The following is a 27639-nucleotide window of genomic DNA, read 5'->3' on the forward strand; positions in this document are numbered from 1 at the left end:
CAGGTGCGGTCTCACCAATACCTTGTACAACTGAAGCAATACCTCCCTACTTTTATATTCTATCCCCCAAGCAATGAAAGCCAACATTCCATTGGCCTTCTTAATCACTTGCTGCACCTGCATACTAACCTTTTGAGTTTCATGCACCAGGACCCCCAGATCCCTTTGTACTTCAGTTTCTTGCCATTAAGATAATGCTGAGTCATTAGTATATTCAAGGCTGAGGTCGATAGATTTTTGGACTCAATGGGAATGAAGGGATATGGGGATCAGGAAAGTGGAGTTGAGGTCGAAGATCAGCCATGATCTTATTGAATGGCAGAGCAGGCTCGAAGGGGCTGTATGGCTGACTCCTGCTCCGAATTCTTATGTTCCCTGACAAAGGCTTTCATCAAGTCCCATTGACGGTATTTTCCCAGCCATGGGAAGGTTGCGAGTGATAGTCATGCCCATTTGTTAAATTACCTTCCTGTTCCCTTTTCAAGGCCAAGAAGCTTTCTATTTTCAAGCGCTCTACATGTCTCTATGTTTACAGCCGATTGGGGTGTGTTTTAAGAAGCTTTTCTGTTAAAAAGGTGGATTACCTTTGCATGAAAAGGTATTGTGATTACCTTTGTATTACATGTATAAATGTGAGTTCAAGACCCACCATGGCAGTTTGAGAATTCGAATTCAGTTAAAAATAAAATCTGGGAATAAAACGCTGGTATCGGTAAAAGTGATCCTGAAGCTGTTGGATTGTTGTAAAAACCCAACCGGTTCAGGAAAGTCCTCTGGGGAAGGAAACCTGCCGTCCTTAGCATACGTGACTCCAGTCCCACACCAATTCTTCACTGCCCTCTGAAGTGGGCCAAGTAAGCAACTCAATCAGGGCAGCTAGGAATGGGCAATAAATACCAGCCGAGCCAGCGATACCAGATACAGAGAATAAACAATCATTTAAAACAAATATACAACCTATATACTGGCACGTATCCATACATTACAAGAACAATGCACAGCTGACCATGTATCTCCTCATTTCACCGTAAATTTACAAATCTTACATTTTCCCCAGATCCATCTCATCTGCAATCCTTTGCTCAATAACTGTGTGAATATTTTACATCAGCATTGTGGTCGTTTCCCCCACTCCCCACCTCACCCCCCCCCCCACAATCACCCCCTCACACACTCTCCCCCCACAAACCTCTCCCCCCCGCACTCTCCCCCCCCACATATTCTCTCCCCACACTTTCCCCCCCCCACACTCTCTACCCCCACATTCTCTCCCCCCACACTCTCCCCCCACACACTCTCCCCCCACACTCTCCCCCCCCCACACACTCTCCCCCCCCACATATTCTCCCCCCACACTCTCCCCCCCACACACTCTCCCCCCCACACACTCTCCCCGCCCACACACTCTCCCCCCCACACACTCTCCCCCCCGACGCACTCTCCCGCCCCCACACACTCTCCCCCCCATAAACTCTCCCCCTCCACACTCTCCCCCTCGACACACTCTCCCCCGCAAACACTCTCCCCCCCACACACTCTCCCCCCACACACTTTCAATTCAATTCAAATTGCTTTATTGGCATGATAAGGTACATCTTATGTTGCCAAAGCATCAAAATACATTCATGGTTGAACACAAACGCAGATCTATTCATACAGCGTATAAACAGATATATCCCTGAGTGTATAAATATACATTCGTGTAATTTATATATACTCTTTTCTTAGGTTTACTGGTTGTTCCTCTGTTTATGGCAAGCTGTAACATAGTGTGCCGCTAGTGTTACACAGTTTATCTCTTCCCCTAGTAGGTATGGGAGTTTTTGGTCGTCATTCAAATTTCTGAATTCAGGGCATATTTGTGAGAATTTTTGGTAGAAATTCTCCCTGATGCCCTGATATTTTCCACAAGCTGTGAGGAAGTGCATCTCTGTCTCCACCACTCCCTGACTGCAGTGAGAGCATATCCTGTCCTCTCTTGGCAGCCGGGTCTGCCTGTGTCTGCCTTTTTCAATCGCCAGGCTATGTTCACTAAGTCTGTACATTGTCAAGGTTTTTCTCAGTTTGTTATCCTTTACCATGGTCAGGTAATCAGCTATGTTGTATTGTCTGTTTAGGACCAAGTAGCAATTGAGTTTGCTTTGGGTTTTTGTTGTTTCTGCCCAATATGACAGGTATTTTTCCTTTTGCTTAGTGACAATTGTGTTGGGTCGAATTCTCTGTGCTACGCTGTCACTGTCCTGGGGCTGGTTATTGTTAGTAGTGTTAGTGGTTGCTTCACTGAGTCCCAGGACTAGTTGACTGAGGGTATTCTTCTTTATGGTTCTCTCTTGGCATTTCAAGGCTTCGTAATGATAGCATTGGGGGTTGCTCATTTTTAGGTGTTTCCAAAATTTGGTGGCTCTTTTTTGGATAGTAATTATTAGTGGATATTGGCCTAGTTCTGCCCTGCATGCATTGTTTACGGTTTTCCTTTGAGTCCGGAGGATACTTTTACAGAATTCTGCATGTAGGATCGCAATTGGGTGTTTGTCCCATTTTGCAAATTCTTGTTGTGTTAGCGGTCCCCACACCTCACTGCCATCGAGTGCAACTCTTTCCCCCCCACACACTCTCCCCCCCCACACACTCTCCCCCCACACTCTCTCTCCTCACACACTCTCCCCCCCACTCTCTCCCTCTCTCCCCCCGCACACTCTCCCCCCACTCTCTCCCCCCGCACACTCTCTGCCCCCCACACACTCTCTGCCCCCCACACACTCTCCCCCCCACGCACTCTCCCCCCACACACTCTCCCCCCACTCTCTCCCTCTCTCCCCCCGCACACTCTCCCCCCACTCTCTCCCCCCCACACACTCTCCCCCCCCACACACTCTCCCCCCACACACAATTCAATTCAATTCAATTCGCTTTATTGGCATGATGATAAGGTACATCTTATGTTGCCAAAGCATCGAAATACATCCCGCACACTCTCACCCCCACTCCCTCCCCCCGTACAATTCACAATTCACAATTCAAATCGCTTTATTGGCATGATAAGTTACATCTTATGTTGCCAAAGCATCAAAATACATTTATGGTTTAGCACATAAACGCAGTTCTATTCATACAGTGTATAAACAGGTATATCCCTGAGTGTATAAATATACATTCGCATTGTTTATATATATTCTTTTCTTAGTTTACTGGTTGTCCCTCTGTTCATGGCAAGCTGTAACATAGTGTGCCGCCAGTGTTATACAGCTTCTCTCCTCTCCCAGTAGGAATGGGAGTTTTTGGTTGTCATTCAGATTTCTGAAATCAGGGCATATTTGTGAGAATTTTTGGTAGAAATTCTCCCTGATGCCCTGATATTTTCCGCAGGCTGTGAGGAAGTGCATCTCTGTCTCCACTACTCCCTGACTGCAGTGAGAGCATATCCTGTCTTCTCTTGGTAGCCTGGTCTGCCTGTGTCTGCCTTTTTCGATCGCTAGGCTATGTTCGCTAAGTCTGTACCTTGTCAAGGTTCTTCTCAGTTTGTTATCCTTTACCATGGTCAGGTAATCAGCTATGTTGTATTGTCTGTTTAGGGCCAAGTAGCAATTGAGTTTGCTTTGGGTTTTTGTTGTTTCTGCCCAATATGTCAGATATTTTTCCTTTTGCTTAGCGACGATTGTGTTGGGTCGAATTCTTTGTGTTACCCTGTCACTGTCCTGGGGCTGGTTATTGTTAGTATTGTTAGTAGTTACTTCACTGAGTCCCAGGACTAGTTGACTGAGGGTATTCTTCTTTATGGTCAGCTCTTGGCATTTCAGGGCGTCGTAGTGATAGCATTGGGGATTGCTCATTTGTAGGTGATTCCAAAATTTGGTGGCTCTTTTTTGGATAGTGATTATTAATGGATATTGGCCTAGTCCCGCCCTGCATGCATTGTTTACTGTTTTCCTTTGAGTCCGGAGGATACTTTTACAGAATTCTGCATGTAGGATCTCAATTGGGTGTTTGTCCCATTTTGCAAATTCTTGTTGAGTTAGCGGTCCCCATACCTCACTGCCATAGAGTGCAATTGGTTCAATTACTGATTTGAAAATTTTGAGCCAAATGCTAATTGGGATTTCTATTTGGATTGATTTTTTGATGGCATAGAAAGCCCTTCTTGATTTCTCTTTCAGTTCATTCACAGCCAGTTTGAAGTTTCCCGTAGAACTGATTTTTAAGCCCAAGTATGTGTAGTTAGTGGTTTGTTCAATTTTGGTTGTTCCTACTGTGAAATTTATTTTGGGTCCCTGATGTTTGGATCTTTGCTGGAACACAAGGACTTTGGTTTTTTGGGGATTTATTGTCAGGGCCCAAGTCTGGCAGTACGACTCCAGCAGGTCCAGGTTTTGCTGTAGCCCCTCTTTAGTAGGTGACAGCAGAACCAGGTCATCTGCATAGAGGAGGAATTTAACCTTGGATTCAGATAGGGTGAGGCCGGGTGCTGTAGATTGTTCAAGTAGTTTTGCCAATCCATTTATGTAAATATTAAAGAGTGTCGGTGAGATTGGCGAGCCCTGCGTCACCCCCCGCCCCTGTGGGAAGTATTTTGTTGTTTGTCTCCAATTTTAACTGCACATTTGTTGTTTGTATACATTGATTTAATTACATCATATGTTTTCTCTTCCTACCCCGCTTTCGATAAGTTTCAGGAATAAACCGTCATGCCAGATGGAGTCTCCCCACGCACACACTCCCCCCCTCACTCTCTCCCCCCCACACTCTCCCCCCCGACACTCTCCCCCCCACACTCTCTCCCCCACACTCTCCCCCCACACTCTCCCCCACCACTCTCCCCACCACTCTCTCCCCCCCACTCTCTCCCCCCACACTCTCCCCACCCACACTCTCCCCCCCACACTCTCCCCCAACTCTCTCCCCTGCACTCTCTCCCCCCGCACACTCTCCCCCCAGCACTCTCTCCCCCCCCAAACTCTCCCCCCCACTCTCTCCCCCGCACACTCTCCCCCCCACACTCTCCACCCGACACACTCTCCCCCCACACTCTCCCCCCCTCACACTCTCCTCCCCCACACACTCTCCCCCCGCACACACTCTACCCCCCACATTCTCTCCCCCCACACTCTACCCCCCTCACACACTCTCCCCCCCAATCACTCTCCCCCCACACTCTCCCCCCCACACACTCTCCCGCCCACACACTCTCCCCCCCCACACACTCTCCCCCTCCACACTCTCCCTCCCCACACACACTCCCCCACCACACACTCTCCCCCCACTCTCTCTGCCCCACATTCTCCCCCCACACTCTCCACCCCACACTCTCCCCCCACTCTCTGCCCCACTCTCTCCCCCGCACACTCTCCCCCCACACTCTCCCCCCACACTCTCCCCCCCACACACTCTCCCCCCCCACACACTCTCCCCCCCACACACTCTCCCCCACCACACTCTCTCCCCCCCACACACTCTCCCCCACACACACTCTCCCCCACTCTCTCCCCCGCACACTCTCCCCCCGCACACTCTCCCCCCGCACACTCTCCCCCACTCTCTCCCCCCGCACACTCTCACCCCCACTCTCTCCCCCCCGCACACTCTCACCCCCACTCTCTCCCCCGCGCACTCTCACACCCACTCTCTCCCCCCGCACACTCTCCACCCGCTCTCTCCCCCCGCCATCTCCCCCCAACCTCTCTACCCCCCACACTCTCCCCCGCACACTCTCCCCCCGCACACTCTCCCCCCGCACACTCCCCCCCCGCACACTCCCCCCCCGCGCACTCCCCCCCACTCTACCCCCCGCACTCTACCCCCCGCACTCTACCCCCGCACTCTACCCCCCGCACTCTCCTTCCCGCACTCACCCCCCCGCACTCTCCCCCCCCGCACTCTCCCCCCCGCACTCTCCCCCCCGCACTCTCTCCCCCACACTCTCTCCCCCACACTTCTCTTCCCCCACACTCTCTTCCCCCACACTCTCTTCCCCCACACTCCTCTTCCCCCACACTCTTCCCACTCTCTTCCCCACACTCTCTTCCCCCACACTCTCTTCCCCCACACTCTATCCCCCCCGCACTCTCCCCCCTGCACTCTCTCCCCCACACTCCACCCCTGCTCTCTCTCCCCCCGCACACTCTCACCCCCACTCTCTCCCCCCCGCACACTCTCACACCCACTCTCTCCCCCCGCACACTCTCCACCCGCTCTCTCCCCTGCTCTCTCCCCCAACACTCTACCCCCACACTCTCCCCCCGCACACTCTCCCCCCGCACACTCTCCCCCCGTACACTCTCCCCCCGCGCACTCCCCCCCGCGCACTCCCCCCCCACTCTACCCCCCGCACTCTCCTTCCCGCACTCACCCCCCCGCACTCTCACCCCCGCACTCTCCCCACCCCACTCTCCCCCCGCACTCTCCCACCACACTCTCCCCCCACACTCTCCCCCCACACTCTCTTCCCCCACACTCTATCCCCCCCGCACTCTCCCCCCCCGCACTCTCTCCCCCACACTCCACCCCTGCTCTCTCTCCCCCTGCACTCTCCCCCCACACTCCCCCCCCAAACTCTCCCCCCACACACTCTCCCCCCGCATTCTCCCCCCTGCACTCTCTCCCCCACACTCCCCCGCTGCTCTCTCTCCCCCGCACTCTCCCCCGCACTCTCACCCCCACACTCCCCCTCTCCCCCACCGCATCCTCCCCCCGCACTCTCAACTCCACTCTCCCCCGCACTCTCCCCCCCGGCACTCTCCCCCGCCGCACTCACCCCCCTGCTTCTCCCCCCAACACTCCCCACCCGCACTCTCCCCCACCCACACACTCTCTCCCCCACACTTCCCCCTGCTCTCTCTCCCCCGCACTCACCCCCCGCACTCTCCCCCCCCACACTCTCTCCCCCCCACACTCCCCCCCGCACTCTCCCCCCACTCTCTCCCCCCCACACACTCTCTCCCCCACACTCCCCCCTGCTCTCTCTCACCCGTACTCACCCCCCGCACTCTCCCCCCACACTCCGCCCCTGCTCTCTCTCCCCCGCACTCTCCCCCCACACTCTATTCCCCACACTCCCCCCTGCTCTCTCTGCCCCGCACACTCCCCCCCGCACTCTCCCCCCTGCACCCGCCCCTCCCCACTCTCACCTCCCCACTCTCCCCCCCCGCACTCTCCCCCCCACACTCTTCCCCCCCCGCACTCTTCCCCCCCACACTCTTCCCCCCCACACTCTTCCCCCCCACACTCTTCCCCCCACACTCTTGCCCCCCACACTCTTGCCCCCCACACTCTTGCCCCCCACACTCGTCCCCCCCCACACTCTCTCCCCCACACTCCCCCACACTCCACCCCTGCTCTCTCTCCCCCGCACCCACCCCCCGCACTCTCACCCCCCACACACTCTCTCCCCCCACACACTCACCCCCTCCACACTCTCACCACCCCGACACACTCTCCCCCCACACACTCTCCCCCCACACACTCTCCCCCCACACTCTCCCCCGCACACACTCACCCCCTCCACACTCTCACCCCCGACACACTCTCCCCCACACACTCTCCCCCCACACACTCTCCCCCCACACTCTCCCCCACACACTCTCCCCCCCACATACTCTCCCCCCCACTCTCTCCCCACTCTCTCCCCCCACACACTCTCTCCCCCCGCACACTCTCTCCCCCACTCTCTCCCCCGCACACTCTCTCCCCCACTCTCTCCCCCCGCACACTCTCCCCCCCACTCTCTCCCCCCGCACACTCTCCCCCCCACTCTCTCCCCCCGCACACTCTCTTCCCCCCCACACACACTCCCCCCCTCACACACTCTCCCCCCTCACACTCTCCCCCACACACTCTCCCCCCACACGCTCTCCCTCTCGCCCCCGCACACTCTCACCCCCACTCTCTCCCCCGCACACTCTCCCCCCACTCTCTCCCCCCGCACACTCTCTGCCACCCACGCACTCTCCCCCCCACACACTCTCCCCCACTCTCTCCCTCTCTCACCCCCACTCTCTCCCCCCGTACACTCTCACCCCCACTCTCTCCCCCCCACACATTCTCCCCCCACTCTCTCCCCCCCACTCTCTCCCCACCCACACTCTCCCCCCCACACTCTCCCCCCAACTCTCTCCCCCGCACTCTCCCCCAGCACTCTCTCCCCCCCACACTCTCCCCCCCCACACTCTCCCCCCCACACTCTCTCCCCCCGCACTCTCCCCCCCACACTCTCCCCCCCACAAACTCTCCCCCCACACACTCTCCCCCCCCACACACTCTCCCCCCCCACACACTCTCCCCCCCCCACGCACTCTCCCCCCCCACGCACTCTCCCCCCCACGCACTCTCCCCCCACGCACTCACTCTCCCCCCCACGCACTCTCCCCCCCACGCACTCTCCCCCCCACGCACTCTCCCCCCCACGCACTCTCCTCCCCCCACGCACTCTCCCCCCCACGCACTCTCCCCCCCACGCACTCTCCCCCCACGCACTCTCCCCCCCACGCACTCTCCCCCCCACGCACTCTCCCCCCCACGCACTCTCCCCCCCACACACTCTCCCCCCCACACACTCTCCCCCACCACCACCACACACTCTCCCCCCCCACACTCTCTACCCCCACATTCTCTCCCCCACACACTCTCCCCCACACACTCTCCCCCCGCACACACATTTCCCCCCCACACTCTCCCCCCACACACTCTCCCCCCCCACACACTCTCCCCCCTCCCACACTCTCCCCCCACACACTCTCCCCTCCACACTCTCCCCCCACACACACTCTCCCCCCACACACTCACCCCCCACACTCTCTCCCCCCACACACTCTTCCCCCCACTCTCTCCCCCACACACTCTCTCCCCCCACTCACTCCCCCCTCACACTCTCCCCCCCACTCACTCCCCCCGCACACTCTCCCCCCCCCACTCTCTCCCTCTCTCCCCCCCATCTCTCTCCCCCCGCACACTCTCTCCCCCCCCACACACCTCTCCCCCCCACACACTCTCCCCCCCTCTCTCCCTCTCTCCCCCCACACACTCACCCCCACTCTCTCCCCCCATACACTGTCACCTCCACTCTCTCCCCCCATACACTGTCACCCCCACTCTCTCCCCCCGCACACTCTCCCCCCCACTCTCTCCCCCCGCACACTCTCCCCCCCACTCTCTCCCCCCCACACTCTCCCCCCCCACACTCTCCCCCCGCACACTCTCCCCCCCGCACACTCTCCCACCCACACTCTCCCCCCCACACTCTCCCCCCCCACACTCTCCCCCCGCACACTCTCCCCCCACACTCTCCCCCCCGCTCTCTCCCCCCGCTCTCTCCCCCCACACACTCTCCCCCCCCGCACTCTCTCCCCACCACTCTCTCCACCCCACACTCTCCCCCCCCACTCTCTCCCCCCGCACACACTCCGCCCCACTCTCTCTCCCCCCCACACTCTCCCCCCCACACTCTCCCCCCCACACTCTCCCCCCCACACTCTCTCCCCCCACACACTCTCCCCCGCCACACTCTCTCCCCCACTCTCTCCACACGCACACTCTCACCCCCACTCTATCCCCCCGCACACTCTCACCCCCACTCTCTCCCCCCCGCACACTCTCCCCCCCGCTCTCTCCCCCGCTCTCTTCCCCCAACTCTCTCCCCCCCACATTCTCCCCCCCGCACACTCTCCCCCCGCACACTCTCCCCCTGCACACTCCCCCCACCGCACACTCCCCCCCCCCGCACACTCCCCCCACACTCTCCCCCCGCAATCTGCCCCCCGCACTCTCCCTCCCTTACTCTCACCACCGGCACTCTCCCCCACCCCACTCTCCCCCCGCACTCTCCCCCCACACTCTCTCCCCCACACTCTCTACCCCCCGCATTCTCCCCCCCGCACTCTCTCCCCCACACACCACCCTGCTCTCTCTCCCCCCGCACTCTCCCCCCACACTCCCCCGCCACACTCCCCACCCAAACTCTCCCCCCCACACTCTCTCCCCCCGCACTCTCCCCCCCGCACTCTCCCCCCCGCACTCTCTCCCCCACACTCCCCCCCCTGCTCTCTCTCCCCCCGCACTCTCCCCCCGCACTCTCACCCCCACACTCTCCCCCCACCGCACTCTCCCCACCGCACTCTCCCCCCGCACTCTCAACTCCACTCTCCCCCCCCACTCTCCCCCCCCGGCACTCTCCCCCCCGCCCTCACCCCCCTGCACTCTCCCCCCACACTCCCCCCCCCGCACTCTCCCCACCCACACATTCTCTCCCCCACACTCCCCCCCCGCTCTCTCTCCCCCGCACTCACCCCCCGCACTCTCCCCCCACACACTCTCCCTCTCGCCCCCGCACACTCTCACCCCCACTCTCTCCCCCCGCACACTCTCTGCCCCCCACGCACTCTCCCCCCCACACACTCTCCCCCCACACACTCTCCCCCCACTCTCTCCCTCTCTCACCCCCACTCTCTTCCCCCCCGTACACTCTCACCCCCACTCTCTCCCCCACACACTCTCCCCCCCCACTCTCTCCCCCCCACACACTCTCCCCCCGCACACTCTCTCCCCCACTCTCTCCACCCGCACACTCTCCCCCACTCTCCCCCCGCACACTCTCCTCCACTCTCTCCTCCCGCACACTCTCACCCCCACTCTCTCCCCCGCACTCTCACCCCCACTCTCTCCCCCCGCACACTCTCACCCCCACTCTATCCCCCGCACACTCTCACCCCCACTCTCTCCCCCCCGCACACTCTCCCCCCCGCTCTCTCCCCCCGCTCTATCCCCAACTCTCTCCCCCCCACATTCTCCCCCGCACACTCTCCCCCCCGCACACTCTCCCCCCGCACACTCCCCCCACCGCACACTACCCCCCCCCGCACACTCCCCCCCCACACTCTCCCCCCGCACTCTACCCCCTGCACTCTCCCTCCCTTACTCTCACCACCGCACTCTCCCCCACCCCAGCTTTCCCCCCGCACTCTCCCCCACACTCTCCCCCCCACACTCTCTCCCCCCCGCATTCTCCCCCCCGCACTCTCTCCCCACACTCTCTCCCCCACACTCCACCCCCTGCTCTCTCTCCCCCCGCACTCTCCCCCCACACTCCCCCGCCACACTCCCCACCCAAACTCTCCCCCACACTCTCTCCCCCCGCACTCTCCCCCGCACTCTCCCCCCCGCACTCTCCCCCCACCGCACTCTCCCCCCACCGCACTCTCCCCACCGCACTCTCCCCCCGCACTCTACCCCCGCACTCTCAACTCCACTCTCCCCCCGCACTCTCCCCCCCCGGCACTCTCCCCCCCGCCCTCACCCCCCTGCACTCTCCCCCCACACTCCCCCCCCGCACTCTCCCCCACCCACACATTCTCTCCCCCACACTCCCCCCCTGCTCTCTCTCCCCGCACTCACCCCCCGCACTCTCCCCCCCACACCTCCTCTCCCCCCCAACACTCCCCCCCGCACTCTCCCCCCGCCACACTCACCCCCGCACTCTCCCCCCCACACACTCTCTCCCCCACACTCCCCCCCTGCTCTCTCTCCCCCGCACTCCTCCCCTGCTCTCTCTCCCCCGCACTCTCCCCCCCACTCTGTCCCCCACACTCCCCCCTGCTCTCTCTCCCCCGCACTCTCCCCCCCGCACTCTCCCCCCTGCACTCTCCCCTCCCCACTCTCACACCCCCACTCTCCCCCAAAGCACTCTCCCCCCACACTCTTCCCCACACTCTTCCCCCACACACTCTTCCCCCACACTCCCCCACACTCCCCCCCCTGCTCTCTCTCCCCGCTCTCACCCCCGCACTCTCCCCCCCAGCACTCTCTCCCCCACACTCTATCCCCCACACTCCTCCCTGCTCTCTCTCCCCCGCACTCTCCCCCCCCCACACTCTATCCCCAACACTCCCCCCTGCTCTCTCTCCCCCACACTCTCCCCCCCCGCACTCTCCCCCCCTGCACTCTCCCCTCCCCACTCTCACACCCCCACTCTCCCCCCCGCACTCTCCCCCCCACACACTCTCCCCCACACTCCCCCCCTGCTCTCTCTCCCCCCGCACTCACCCCCCGCACTCTCCCCCCACACACCTATCTCCCCCACACTCCCCCCTGCTCTCTCTCCCCCTCGCTCTCACCCCCGCACTCTCTCCCCCTCGCACTCTCCCCCCCTGCTCTCTCTCCCCCTTGCACTCTCCCCCCCGCACTCTCCCCCCTGCACTCTCCTCTCCCCACTCTCACACCCCCACTCTCCCCCCCGCACTCTCCCCCCCACACTCTCTCCCCCCACACTCCCCCCCTGCTCTCTCTCCCCCCGCACTCACCCCCCGCACTCTCCCCCCCACACACTATCTCCCCCACACTCCCCCCCTGCTCTCTCTCCCCCGCTCTCACCCCCGCACTCTCCCCCCCAGCACTCTCCCCCCCCGCTCTCTCTCCCCCTCGCACTCTCCCCCCCAGCACTCTCCCCCCCAGCACTCTCTCCCCCACACTCTATCCCCCACAGTCCTCCCTGCTCTCTCTCTCCCCGCACTCTCCCCCCCGCACTCTCCCCCTGCTCTCTCCCCTCCCCACTCTCCCCTCCCCACTCTCCCCCCCGCACTCTCCCCCCCGCACTCTTCCCCCCCCGCACTCTTCCCCCCCCCGCACTCTTCCCCCCCCCGCACTCTTCCCCCCCGCACTCTTCCCCCCCCGCACTCTTCCCCCCCCCGCACTCTTCCCCCCCCGCACTCTTCCCCCCCCGCACTCTTCCCCCCCCGCACTCTTCCCCCCCCGCACTCTTCCCCCCCCCGCACTCTTCCCCCCCCGCACTCTTCCCCCCCCGCACTCTTCCCCCCCCGCACTCTTCCCCCCCCGCACTCTTCCCCCCCACACTCTTCCCCCCCCACACTCTATCCCCCACACTCCCCCCTGCTCTCTCTCCCCCCCGCACTCTCACCCCCGCACTCTCCCCTCCGCACTCTCCCCTCCGCACTCTCCCCCCACACTCTATCCCCCCACTCCCCCTGCTCTCTCTCCCCCACACTCTCCCCCCCGCACTCTCCCCCCGCACTCTCCCCCCCTGCACTCTCCCCCCTCCCCACTCTCCCCCCGCACTCTCCCCCTCCCCAACTCTCCCCTCCCCACTCTCCCCCCCGCACTTTCCCCCCCGCACTCTGCCCCCACACACTCCCCCCCCCACACTCTTCCCCCCACACTCTTCCCCCCCACACTCTTCCCCCTCCCCACACTCTTCCCCTCCCACACTCTTCCCCCCCCCACGCTCTTCCCCCCCCCCACACTTCCCCCCCCCACACTCTTCCCCCCCGCACTCTTCCCCCCCCGCACACTCTTCCCCCCCGCACACTCTTCCCCCCGCACACTCTTCCCCCCGCACACTCTTCCCCCCGCACACTCTCCCCCCCCACACTCTTCCCCCCACACTCTTCCCCCCACACTCTTCCCCCCACACTCTTCCCCCCACACTCTCCCCCCACCCACTCCCCCCACCCCCCACCCACGCCCAGAGCCTGGCGGATCGCTCACTGAGGCCTTGTGCTGTATTAACACGTTCAATGACTGATCCATCAATGGACTCTTACCCTCAGTTCACTCTCGGTTTGCTGCTTCTCCACTGTAAGCTCAGAGAGCGAGGCCTGGAGTTCCTGGGACTGGGTGGAATAAAATTCCCGCTCTTCCTTCAACGCAAGGGCTCGCTTTTCATTCTCCTGTAGTCTACAGAGGAGAGAAAGGGACCAACGCACATTTAGACAGCACCTTTCACCACCTCAGGACCTCCCAAAATGCTTCACAGTCAACAGGGTCCTTTTGGAGGTGTGGTCATTGTTGTAATGTAGGAAACGTGGCAGCCAAATTGAACAGTGAAATGTTAATTTAAAAATTACTTGACAGAAATAAATCACATCTAAATATAGGCTATATTCTACCTTTCCTATAGAATCTGTCGAGATGGAAGCCTTCTGGCTTTACCCCGTCTGGCCTACATGTCCCACATAATGTGGTTGACTTGGAATGCTTAGCAAGATTGAGGGATTGAGAAATCCATCTCTCAAGTACCATGTTCACCAACATCTTCTCAGGCTAACTAGGGATGGGCAATAAATGGGGCCTTGGCAGTGTCACCCACATCCCAAAAACAAATTCAAAACAAAATCCTTACGTACTTCATGAAAAACAGTGAATGTGCTCTCTGTGGTTGAGGGAAGACTATTGGCCAGGACACGGGGAGAACTCCCTGCTCGTCTTCCAATAATTCCATGGGATCGATCCCACGCTGTCCAGCAGACGGGGCCTTGGTTTAAAGTTTAATCCAAAGGATGGCATTGCGGAGGAACCAGAGCGATAACAATTCGCAGACTCCACCCCTCCTCTCACTGACTGCAGCCAAGTTCCCACTCCAGCCGGCCAGCCAGGCACTGGACCAGGACACACAACAACAACAACTTGCATTTATATAACACCGTAAATCACTCCAAGGCTCTTCACAGGAGCGTAATCAGACAAAGCTTTGACACCGGGCCACTTAAGGAGATATTAGGGCAGGTGACCAAAAGCTTGGTCAATGAGGTAGGTTTTAAGGAGCGCCTTAAAGGAGGAAAGAGAGGCGGAGAGATTTAGGGAGAGAATTCCAGAGCTTGGGGTCTCGGCAGCTGAAGGCACGGCCGCCAATGGTGGGGCGAGGAAAATCGGGGATGCTCAAGAGGCCAGACTACAGTTGAAATCATTAGGGAGGGAATTCCAGAGCTTCGGGGCTGGAACTCCTGGAACATTTATGTAAATGAGGCCCAGCCGTTCAGGTCAGACTCCCCGGGTTTGCCCCTCGCTCTCGGGACCTCGCGCGCACCCTTCCCCACCCACCTTCTAAAACCAGGGTCCAAGTCTCTTCTCACCTTTCTTCAGCAAGACCTTTCTCATCCTGCAGTTTCTTCATGTCCTCCTCGATCTGCTGCAGGATGGCCCGGAAGGTTCCGCTGGATTCGGACAGCTGCTCATTCTGGCTGGTCAGCTGCTGAGTCTGGTGCTCACTGTCCTGCAGCTTCAGCAGGATCCTTCGCTTCTCCTGAGACAGGGACTGGGGCCAGTGGAAAAAAAACCCACAGGTCAGCACAGGCAAACACTCGGGACTAACCTTCAGCGGAACACTGACGCTGTCAATGCTCTCCACCACTGGGGGAGTCTCTCACCGACCGGAGGACAACCGACCGAGGTGGACAGATCCTCGTGTCTCGAATACACCTTCAGAAGGAAGCACTCTTTGCCGGTGATTTTTCTTCTGTACACGCAGGTAGTGGGGCACTGATCACTAATGATCAAAACTATTGGCCTGGGAGTGGGGGGGCAGCACAGACTCGCCAGAATGATACTGGGGCTAAAAGGGTTAAATTATGAGGACAGGTTGCACAGACTAGGTTTGTATTCCCTTGAGTATAGAAGAGTAAGGGGTGATCTAATTGAGGTGTTTAAGATGATTAAAGGATTTGATAGGGTAGACACTGAGTGCGAGTCAGCAGAGAGTGCTGTGAGTTTGGGTAAGTGTGAGTCAGGGTAAGTGGGGCGTTAGGTGCTCTTTTCAAACTTTAACTCTGTGGGTTGTAGTTAATAAGGCCTTTCTGGTGCAGAGTGACTGTTGGTAAACCATTTAACTGGTGTAATTAGAGGGATTGATTTAATTTAAATCCAATTAATTAAAGGGGATGCTAGCATCTAAAATCGGGCAGAGGGTGTCCATAACTAACAATAAAAAATTTAATTAATCACATAGAATGGAGCAGGTGATGTGTTACTGTTGCGAGATGTGGGAGCCGGTGGACCCCATTGAGGCTCACGGTGATTACGTCTGTGACAAGTGTCTGCTGCTACAGGAACTCCAGCTCCGTGTTGATGAGCTGGAGTCTGAGCTTCAGACACTGCGACACATCAGGGAGGGGGAGAAGTACCTGGACTCTGTGTTTCAGGAGGTGGTCACACCTATGAAGTTAATTAATTCAGATGTAGCCCATGGTCAGGGACAGGACAGTGTGACTACGAGTGAGGCAGGTACGGGGATCCAGGAGATAGTGTTGGAGGAGCCGCAGCCCTTGCTCTTGTCCAACAGGTTCGAGGTTCTTACTCCCTGTGGGGACAGGAGCAGGGACTGCAGGGAGGATGAGCAATCTGGCCACAGCACCGTGGAACGGGGGGCCATTCAAGACGGGGGAGTAAATAGAAATGTTGTAGTGGTAGGGGATAGTATTATTAGGGGGATAGATAGAGTTCTCTGCAGCCGAGAGCGAGAGTCCCGAAGGCTGTGTTGCCTACCCGGTGCCAGGGTTAAGGACATCTCCTCTAGGCTGGAAAGAAACTTGCAGTGGGAGGGGGTGGATCCAGTTGCCGTGGTCCATGTTGGTACAAACGACGTAGATAGGACTAGGAAGACGGTTCTGTTAAAGGAGTATGAGCAGCTAGGGGTCAAATTAAAAAACAGAACCTCAAGGGTAGTAATCTCTGCCTGAGCCACGAGCAAATTTGGCTAGGACAAATAAAATTAGAGAGTTAAATGCGTGGCTCAAAGACTGGTGTGGGAGAAATGGGTTTTGCTTCCTGGGACACTGGCACCAGTACTGGGGCAGGAGGGAGCTGGTCCGTTGGGACGGGCTTCACTTGGCCAGTGCTGGGACTAGAGTCCTGGCGGATCATATAACTAGGGCTGTAGAGAGGGCTTTAAACTAACTAGTGGGGGGGAGGTTCCTAGAGAGCAAATAATAAAAATAACAACAGAGAAGGTCATGGACTTAGGTAGCAGTGGGGAAATTAAAAACCAGAGCGTGTCAGGAAGGGGCAGAAGGTGTGGAGTAAAAGGTAAAGTAATAAAAAGGGCAAAAGCAGGAACTAAGTGTCACAAAACATATTTGAAAGTTCTCTATCTGAATGCACGTAGCATTCGTAACAAAATAGACGAGTTAATGGCACAAATAACTACATAGGGGTATGATCTTGTGGCCATTACAGAAACATGGCTGCAGGGTGACAATGCCTGGGAATTAAACATACCAGGTTATTTAACGATCAGGAAGGACAGGCAGGAAGGAAGGGGAGGTGGGGTGGCTATGTTAATAAAGGAAGGAATCACTGTAATACAGAGAAATGATATTGGGTCAAAGGAGCAGGGTAGTGACAGTTTGGGTGGAGATAAGGAATAATAAGGGGAAAAAAACACTAGTGGGCGTAGTCTATAGGCCTCCGAACAGTTGCAACTCTGTTGGACGGAGTATTAATCAGGAAATAGTTGAGGCTTGTAATAAGGGAACATCTATAATTATGGGGGATTTTAACTATCATATTAATTGGACAAATCAAATTGGGCAGGGCTGCCTTGAGGATGAGTTCATTGAGTGTATTAGGGATGGGTTTCTTGAGCAGTATGTAACTGAACCGACCAGGGGGCAAGCAACCTTAGATCTGGTCCTGTGTAACGAGACAGGATTAATTAAAAATGACCTAGTAAAGGATCCCCTTGGAATGAGTGACCATAACATGGTTGAATTCCATATTCAATTAGAGGGTGAGAAGGTTGGATCTCAAACAAGCGTGCTAAGCTTGAATAAAGGAGACTATTGAGAGCGGAATTGAGTAGAGTGGATTGGGAAAATAGATTAAAGGGTAAGACGATACATGATCAGTGGTGTACATTTAAGGAGTTATTTTACAACTTCCAAAAAATATATATTCCACTGAGAAGAAAAGGGTGTAAAAGAAAAGACAGCCATCCGTGGCTAAGTAAAGAAATTAAGGATAGTATTCGACTAAATACAAGGGCATATAAGGTAGCCAAATCTAGTGGGAGGATAGAGGATTGGGAAACTTTAAAAGACAGCAAAAAATAACAAAAAGATTGATTAAGAAAGGGAAGATAGATTATGAAAGTAAATTAACAAACAATATAAAAACAGATAGTAAGAGTTTGTTTAGTTATATAAAAAGAAAAAGGGTGGCTAAAGTAAATGTTGGTCCCTTAGAGGATGAGACCGGGAAATTAATGGTGGGAAATATGGAGATGGCAAAAACACTGAATGAATATTTTGTATCAGTCTTTACAGTAGAAGACACTAAGAATATCCCAACACTGGACAAACAGGGGGCTATAGGGGGGGAGGAGCTAAACACGATCAAAATCACTAAGGAAGTGGTACTCGGTAAAATAATGGGACTCAAGGCGGATAAATCACCTGGACCTGATGGCTTACATCCTAGGGTCTTGAGGGAAGTGGCGGTAGGGATTGTGGATGCATTGGTAATAATTTTCCAAAACTCCCTGGACTCAGCAAAGGTCCTGGCAGACTGGAAAACTGCTAATGTAACACCCTTATTTAAAAAGGGCAGTAGACAGAAGGCTGGAAACTATAGACCGGTTAGCCTAACATCTGTGGTAGGTAAAATTTTGGAGTCCATTATTAAGGAGACAGTAACAGGACATTTGGATAATCATAATTTAATAGGACAAAGTCAGCATGGTTTTATGAAGGGGAAGTCATTTTTGACAAATTTGCTGGAGTTCTTTAAGGAAGTAACATATAGGGTGGATAAAGGGGAACCAGTGGACGTAGTGTATTTAGACTTCCAAAAGGCATTTGACAAGGTGCCACACAAAAGATTATTGCTTAAGATAAAAAATCACGGGATTGGGGGTAATATTCTGGCATGGATAGAGGATTGGCTATCTAACAGAAGGCAGAGAGTTGGGATAAATGGTTCATTCTCAGACTGGCAATCAGTAACTAGTAGTGTTCCGCAGGGGTCAGTGCTGGGTCCCCAACTCTTTACAATCTATATTAACGATTTGGAGGAGGGGACCGAGTGTAACATATCAAAGTTTGCAGATGATACTAAGATGGGAGGGAAAGTAGTGAGTGAGGAGGACATAAAAAACCTGCAAGGGGACATAGACAGGCTAAGTAAGTGGGCAGAGATTTGGCAGATGGAATACAATACTGGAAAGTGTGAGGTTATGCACTTTGGCAGGAAAAATCGTAGAGCAAGTTATTATCTTAATGGCAAGAAACTAGAAAGTACTGAAGTACAAAGGGATCTGGGGGTCCTGGTGCACAAAACTCAAAAGGTTAGTATGCAGGTGCAGCAAGTGATTAAGAAGGCCAATGGAATGTTGGCTTTCATTGCTAGGGGGATAGAATATAAAAATAGGAAGGTATTGCTTCAGTTGTACAAGGTATTGGTGAGACCGCACCTGGAATACTGCATACAGTTTTGGTGTCCATACTTAAGAAAAGACATACTTGCTCTCGAGTCAGTACAAAGAAGGTTCACTCGGTTAATCCCGGGGATGAGGAGATGGACATATGAGGAGAGGTTGAGTAGATTGGGACTCTACTCATTGGAGTTCAGAAGAATGAGAGGCGATCTTATTGAAACATATAGGCCTAGAAATTGGGTTTTGGCTTAGCCAGGGCTTTAGCGCCGGAAATTAGTGCCGGCGCTAAGTCCCCTGCGCGCGCCAAAAATTCAGTGGCGCCGCGCCCAAACGGCTGCCGGCGCTACTGAAGGGTCTTAGCGCCTGGAAAAGGGCGCTAACTGCCGTTTCGCGCCGCAATTCCGGCGCTGCGGCACCCGATGCGGTGCGGCAGGCTGGGGAAGTGCAGGCCTCCTCCTTCCGTTAAGGAGGAGCTGCCTGCACCCGGCCGCGGCCCGCGCAAATCTGCTTAAAAATGAGCCCGGCACCTCGGACAAGTGCCGGGCTTGCATCTGTTCCGGGGGGTGGGGGAGAGAAGTCCGGGGAGGGAGCTGCGGGCAGGCGGCCGGCGGGAAAGCGGCCGGCCGCCGCGGGGCCTTTAATGCGCCGGCGCTAACTGCAGTAAGGCACCTCTGACAAAATGCTGGTTGCGGCTGCCACGGGCGAGGCGGCCGCAACTCAATTTCGGAGTTCGGGCGGGTTACCACGGCAACCGGGACGCTGCGCACACCGATGACGTCATCGGTGCCGGCGCAGCGCTACCGGAGCAACGCCGATTTAGGGCCCCAGGGAATTTCACTACTGGCCATAACTCCGGCGCAAGGCCCTCTAGCGCCTCAAATGAGGCGCTAAGGCTACTGAATTTTCAGCCGATAAGATTGTGAAGGGGCTGGATCGGGTGGATGCGGGGAGCATGTTCCCGATGATGGGTGAAACTAGAACTAGGGGGCATAGTCTTAGAATAAGGGGCTGCTCTTTCAAAACTGAGATGAGGAGGAACTACTTCACTCAGAGGGTGGTAGGTCCATGGAATATGCTGCCCCAAAAAGCTGTAGAAGCTACATCATTACATAAATTTAAAACAGAAATAGACAGTTTCCTAGAAGTAAAGGGAATTAAGGGTTATAGGGAGCGGGCAGGAATTTGGACATGAGTCTAGGTTCGGATCGGTCATGGCCCTGTGGGTAGCGGTCTCAGCGACACTCCCCGGACAGGACGAGCCAAGAGCAGGAACTGACGGTGAATCTAAAGACCAGCATGGAGCCTGTCCGATCATTATGGGGCAGCGCTCAGCATCCTCACTCCACCCTTCGCTCCTGCCCATTGTGAACCCTCACCTCTAAATTAGTTTGCAGGGATTCTGATAGTTGGTGCAGTTGTTTCTTTTCCTCTTCGACTCCCGTCAGCGAGCTTACCGTCACCTCCAGCTCCCTGAAACCAAGCAAACACAGCTCAGAGGCAACCTCCGAGGAAAAGATAGGAACAGAATGAACTTTGCATTTATACAGCGCCTTATTACAAGCTGGTCTTCAGGACATCCCGAAGCACTTGACAAATTAATGGACCAGAACCAGGGGTCACAGTCTAAGGATAAGGGGTAGACCATTTAGGACAGAAATGAGGAGGAATTTCTTCACCCAGAGAGTGGTGAACCTGTGGAATTCTCTACCACAGAAGGCAGTTCAGGCCAATTCATTAAATATATTCAAGAAGGAGTTGGATATATTTCTTAAGGCTAAAGGGATCAAGGGATATGGGGAGAAAGCAGGGACCGGGTACTGAATTTGGATGATCAGCCATGATCTCATTGAATGGCGGAGCAGGCTTGAGGGGCCGAATGGCCTACTCCTGCTCCTATCTGCTATGTTTCTATGGACGATTCCTCCCCCGCCCCGCCCCTCCACGGTACAGTCACTGCTGTAATGTGAGGAAACTCGGCAACCAATTTGTGTACAGAAAGATCCCACGAAGAGCAAATGAACGAAGGATCAGATGATCAGTGTCTTGGTGGTGTTGGGAGAATGCTGGCCAAGACACATTAGGAACCAATAATTGATTCCACTGACAAATAAATATTGGGGTTCATCAGCCATTGACTTTAGAAGAAGAACCTGCTTTTATACAAAGCCTGTAATGCAGTAAAACATCCCACGATGCTTCACAGGAGCGTTATCAGGCAAGAATTGACACCGAGCCACAGAAAGAGAGGGACAGGTGACCAAAAGCTCAGTCAAAGAGGTAGGTTTTAAGGAACGTCTTAAAAGAGAGAGAGAGAGGCGGAGAGGTTTGGGGAGGGATTTCCAGAGCTTAGGGCCTCGGCAGCTGAAGGCACGGCCACCAATGGTGGGACGAAAGGAGTGGGGGATGCGCAAGAGGCCAGAATTGGAGGAACGCAGATACCTCGGAGGGTTGTAGGGCTGGATGCGATTACAGAGATAGGGAGGGCCGAGACCGTGGAAGGATTTCAGCACAAGGATGAAAATGTTTTTAAATCGAGGCGTTGCCGGACTGGGAAGCAATGTAGGTCAGCGAGCACAGGGGCGATTGGTGAACGGGACTTGGTGCGAATTAAGATACGGGCAGTAAAGGTTGGGATGAGCTCAAGTTTATGTCGGGTGGAAGAAGGCCAATCATGAGAGCGTTGGAATAGTCGAGTCTGGAGGCAGCAATGGTATGGATGAGGGTTTCAGCAACAGATGAGCTGAGGCGGGGTGGAGATGGGCGATGTTACAGATGTGGAAGTAGGCGGTCTTGGTGATGGAGAGGATATGGGGTCGGAATATAAACTTGAGGAATGGTTTTTGTCATTTTCAGCCATCAGCCTGTTTCTTTGATGTGCTTTAAAGATGAAGGCCGAGGTTTTGCGATTGGTCACTGCGCCAGCGGAGCATACGGTGAGGATTCGCATGTCAGCGGGTTAGCTGAGAGAGGTCAGTCACAGACTCAGTCACCAACCCTCCAGGATTGCCCCGATGTCTCCAAGAAATAAAGATTAACCTGCAGGACATTGCTGGGAGCAAACCGGGAGAAAGGTCATAGGGAGGTCATGTGATGACTCCTCCAGGAATATGTCCAACTAGAATTGGCGACGCGAGTCAGAACCGATCGACGTCCGACTGTCCCCCCCCACCCGTCCTCTCTCATCCCCCCGTCACCGCCCCACCCCACCGCCCTACACCCCGGCCCCCATTCCCCCCGTCCCTCACATCCCCTGCCCAACCCCCCGCCCACCGCCCACCGCCCTACCCCGTCCCACCCCTTCCCCCCCAGTCCCACCGCCCTACACCCCCAGTCCCCCCGCCCACCGTCCAACCCCCCGTCCCACCGCCCACCGTCCCACCCCACCGCCCTACCCCCCCGTCCCCCCACACCGCCCTACCCCCCCGTCCCCCCACCCACCGCCCTACCCGCCGTCCCCCCACCCACCGCCCTACCCGCCGTCCGCCGCACCCACCGCCATACCCCCCGTCCCCCGCACCTACCGCCCTACCCCCCGTCCCCCGCACCCACCGCCCTACCGCCCGTCCCCCCCACCCACCGCCCTACCCCCCGTCCCCCGCACCCACCGCCCTACCCCCCGTCCCCCCCACCCACCGCCCTACCCCCCGTCCCCCGCACCCACCGCCCTACCCCCCGTCCCCCGCACCCACCGCCCTACCCCCCGTCCCACCGCCCTACCCCCCGTCCCCCCGCACCCACCGCCCTACCCCCCGTCCCCCCCACCCACCGCCCTACCCCCCGTCCCCCCGCACCCACCGCCCTACCCCCCGTCCCCCGCACCCACCGCCCTACCCCCCCGTCCCCCACACCGCCCTACCCCCCCGTCCCCCGCACCCACCGCCCTACCCCCCGTCCCCCCGCACCCACCGCCCTACCCCCCGTCCCCCGCACCCACCGCCCTACCCCCCGTCCCCCGCACCCACCGCCCTACCCCCCGTCCCCCCCACCCACCGCCCTACCCCCCGTCCCCCCACCCACCGCCCTACCCCCCGTCCCCCCCACCCACCGCCCTACCCCGTCCCCCGCACCCACCGCCCTACCCCCGTCCCCCCCACCCACCGCCCTACCCCCCGTCCCCCCCACCCACCGCCCTACCCCCCGTCGCCCTACCCCCCGTCCCCCCCACCCACCGCCCTACCCCGTCCCCCGCACCCACCGCCCTACCCCCCGTCCCCCCGCACCCACCGCCCTACCCCCCGTCCCCCGCACCCACCGCCCTACCCCCCGTCCCCCGCACCCACCGCCCTACCCCCCGTCCCCCCCACCCACCGCCCTACCCCCCGTCCCCCGCACCCACCGCCCTACCCCCCGTCCCCCCGCACCCACCGCCCTACCCCCCGTCCCCCGCACCCACCGCCCTACCCCCCGTCCCCCGCACCCACCGCCCTACCCCCCGTCCCCCCCACCCACCGCCCTACCCCCCCGTCCCTCGCACCCACCGCCCTACCCCCCGTCCCCCCCACCCACCGCCCTACCCCCCGTCCCCCCCACCCACCGCCCTACCCCCCCGTCCCTCGCACCCACCGCCCTACCCCCCGTCCCCCCCACCCACCGCCCTACCCCCCCGTCCCTCGCACCCACCGCCCTACCCCCCCGTCCCCCCCACCCACCGCCCTACCCCCCGTCCCCCGCACCCACCGCCCTACCCCCCCGTCCCCCGCACACCGCCCTACCCCCCGTCCCCCGCACCCACCGCCCTACCCCCCGTCCCCCCCACCCACCGCCCTACCCCCCCGTCCCCCGCACACCGCCCTACCCCCCGTCCCCCGCACACCGCCCTACCCCCCGTCCCCCCCACCCACCGCCCTACCCCCCGTCCCCCCCACCCACCGCCCTACCCCCCGTCCCCCGCACCCACCGCCCTACCCCCCCGTCCCCCGCACACCGCCCTACCCCCCGTCCCCCGCACACCGCCCTACCCCCCGTCCCCCCCACCCACCGCCCTACCCCCCGTCCCCCGCACCCACCGCCCTACCCCCCGTCCCCCGCACCCACCGCCCTACCCCCCGTCCCCCGCACCCACCGCCCTACCCCCCGTCCCCCGCACCCACCGCCCTACCCCCCGTCCCCCGCACCCACCGCCCTACCCCCCGTCCCCCGCACCCACCGCCCTACCCCCCGTCCCCCGCACCCACCGCCCTACCCCCCGTCCCCCGCACCCACCGCCCTACCCCCCGTCCCCCCCACCCACCGCCCTACCCCCCCGTCCCCCGCACACCGCCCTACCCCCCCGTCCCCCGCACACCGCCCTACCCCCGTCCCCCCCACCCACCGCCCTACCCCGTCCCCCGCACACCGCCCTACCCCCCCGTCCCCCGCACACCGCCCTACCCCGTCCCCCGCACCCACCGCCCTACCCCCCGTCCCCCCCACCCACCGCCCTACCCCCCGTCCCCCGCACCCACCGCCCTACCCCCCGTCCCCCCCACCCACCGCCCTACCCCCCGTCCCCCCCACCCACCGCCCTACCCCCCGTCTCCCCCACCCACCGCCCTACCCCCCGTCCCCCCCACCCACCGCCCTACCCCCCGTCCCCCCCACCCACCGCCCTACCCCCCGTCCCTCGCACCCACCGCCCTACCCCCCGTCCCCCGCACCCACCGCCCTACCCCCCGTCCCCCCCACCCTACCCCCCGTCCCCCGCACCCACCGCCCTACCCCCCGTCCCCCGCACACCGCCCTACCCCCCGTCCCCCCCACCCACCGCCCTACCCCCCGTCCCCCGCACCCACCGCCCTACCCCCCGTCCCCCCCACCCACCGCCCTACCCCCCGTCCCCCCCACCCACCGCCCTACCCCCCGTCCCCCGCACCCACCGCCCTACCCCCCGTCCCCCACACACCGCCCTACCCCCCGTCCCCCGCACCCACCGCCCTACCCCCCGTCCCCCGCACACCGCCCTACCCCCCGTCCCCCGCACCCACCGCCCTACCCCCCGTCCCCCCCACCCACCGCCCTACCCCCCGTCCCCCGCACCCACCGCCCTACCCCCCGTCCCCCGCACACCGCCCTACCCCCGTCCCCCGCACACCGCCCTACCCCCCGTCCCCCCCACCCACCGCCCTACCCCCCGTCCCCCCCACCCACCGCCCTACCCCCCGTCCCCCCCACCCACCGCCCTACCCCCCGTCCCCCACACCGCCCTACCCCCCGTCCCCCGCACACCGCCCTACCCCCCGTCCCCCCCACCCACCGCCCTACCCCCCGTCCCCCGCACCCACCGCCCTACCCCCCGTCCCCCCCACCCACCGCCCTACCCCCCGTCCCCCCCACCCACCGCCCTACCCCCCGTCCCCCCCACCCACCGCCCTACCCCCCGTCCCCCCCACCCACCGCCCTACCACCCGTCCCCCGCACCCACCGCCCTACCCCCCGTCCCCCGCACACCGCCCTACCCCCCGTCCCCCGCACCCACCGCCCTACCCCCGTCCCCCGCACACCGCCCTACCCCCCGTCCCCACCGCCCTACCCCCGTCCCCCGTCCCCCGCACCCACCGCCCTACCCCCCGTCCCCCCCCACCCACCGCCCTACCCCCCGTCCCCCGCACCCACCGCCCTACCCCCCGTCCCCCCCACCCACCGCCCTACCCCCCGTTCCTCCGCCCAAACCCCTACCCCCTGTCCCCCGCCCTATCCGTCTCCCGCCCACCGCCCTACCCCACGGTCCCCCACCCACCGCTCTACCTCCCGTCCCCCCCACCGCCCTACCCCACCGTCCCCCCACTGCCCTAACCCCCCCATCCCACCCCGTCCTACACTCCCGTCTCCCCCGCCCACCGCCCTACCCCCCCTCCCACCGCCCTACCCCCCCCACCCCCCCACTGCCCTAACCCCCCCATCCCACCCCGTCCTACACTCCCGTCTCCCCCGCCCACCGCCCTAACGCCCCCATCCTACCCCGTCCTACACACCTGCCTTCTGCCCTACCCCCGCGCCCCCCACCGCCCACCGTGTCCCCACACCGCCCTACCCCCCCACCCCCCCACTGCCCTACCCCTGTCTCCCTGCCCACCCCCCCGTTCCCCACCGCCCTACCCCCCCCGTCCCCCCGCCCAAACCCCTACCCCGTCCCCCGCCCTATCCGTCCCCCGCCCACCGTCCTACCCTCCGTCCCCCCCACCGCACTAACACCCGTCCCCCCCACCGCCCTACACCCCGTCTCCCCCGCCCACCGCCCCACCCACCGCCCTACCCCCCCCCCCGTCTCCCCGGCCCACCGCCCTACCCCCGTCCCCCCGCCCACCATTGCCCCCCCATCGCCCTACCCCCCCCGTCCCCCCTGCCCTAGCCCCCCGTCTCTCCCGCCCACCGCCCTACCCCCCGCCCAACCCCCCCGCCCACCGCCCTACCCCACCGCCCACCGCCCTTGCCCCCGCCAACCGCCCTACCCCCCCCGCCCAACCCCCCCGCCCACCGCCCTACCCTGTCCCACCGCCCTACCCCCCGCCCCCCGCCCACCACCCTACCCCCGTTTCCCCCACCCTATCACCCCTTTCCCACCACCCTACCCCCCCGTCCCCCCACCACCCTACCCCCCGTCCCCCCCGCCAACCGTCCCCCCGCCCTACCTCCCGTCTCCCCCCCACCGCCCTACCCCCCGTCTTCCACACCTACCGCCCTACCCCCCACGTCCCCCCGCCCTACCCCCCGTCTCCCCCCCACAGCCCTACCCCCCCCGTCCCCCCCGCCCACCGCCCTACCCCCCGTCCCCCCCATCTGCCTCACCCACCGTCCCCCCCACCGCCCTACCCCCCCGTCCCCCCCACCGCGCTGCCCCCCCAATCCCCCCACCGCCATACCCCCCCGTCCCCCCCGCCCTACCCCCCGTCCCCCCCATCTGCCTCACCCACCGTCCCCCCCACCGCCCTACCCCCCGTCCCCCCCACCGCCCTACCCCCCGTCCCCCCCACCGCGCTGCCCCCCCAATCCCCCCACCGCCATACCCCCCCCGTCCCCCCCGCCCACCGCCCTACCCCCCGTCCCCCCCATCTGCCTCACCCACCGTCCCCCCCACCGCCCTACCCCCCGTCCCCCCCACCCTACCCCCCGTCCCCCCCATCTGCCTCGCCCACCGTCCCCCCCGCCCACCGCCCTACCCCCCGTCCCCCCCACCGCGCTGCCCCCCCAACCCCCCCACCGCCATACCCCCCCGTCCCCCCCGCCCACCGCCCTACCCCCGTCCCCCCATCACGCTACACCCCCCCAATCCCCCCCACTGCCCTACACCCCCCAATCCACCCCACCGCCCTACACCCCCGTCCCCCCCCGCCCTACCCCCCCACCGTGCTACCCCACCCCAATCCCCCCCACCGCCCTGTCCCCCCCGCCCACCGCCCTACCCCCTGTCCCATCGCCCTACCCCCCGTCCCCCCGCCCACCGCCCTACCCCCCATCCCCCCCCACACCGCCCTACCCCCCGTCCCCCCCCAGACCCTCCCCCATCCCCCCCTTTACCT

At 60.8% G+C, this 27639-nt stretch overlaps 1 protein-coding gene across 1 annotated transcript in view; it reads right to left on the bottom strand.

Annotated features, from left to right (window-relative positions):
• LOC147109681 (pleckstrin homology domain-containing family D member 1-like) overlaps positions 1-22643 on the bottom strand; it is a 91930-nt gene extending 69287 nt beyond the window's left edge. The window contains exons 1-4 of the mRNA XM_086002349.1: positions 22618-22643; positions 20521-20710; positions 14850-15031; positions 13542-13674 (exon numbers count right to left, since the gene is read on the bottom strand). Coding sequence (XP_085858475.1) covers positions 13542-13674; positions 14850-15031; positions 20521-20710; positions 22618-22643 — 531 coding nt within the window. The remainder of the gene's footprint in view (positions 1-13541; positions 13675-14849; positions 15032-20520; positions 20711-22617) is intronic.
• Between the last annotated feature and the right edge of the window lie 4996 nt (positions 22644-27639).

Source organism: Somniosus microcephalus, chromosome 12 (genome assembly GCF_052327205.1).
Source record: "Somniosus microcephalus isolate GS21.2 chromosome 12, FLI_Smic_1.0, whole genome shotgun sequence".
Lineage (NCBI taxonomy): Eukaryota > Metazoa > Chordata > Chondrichthyes > Squaliformes > Somniosidae > Somniosus > Somniosus microcephalus.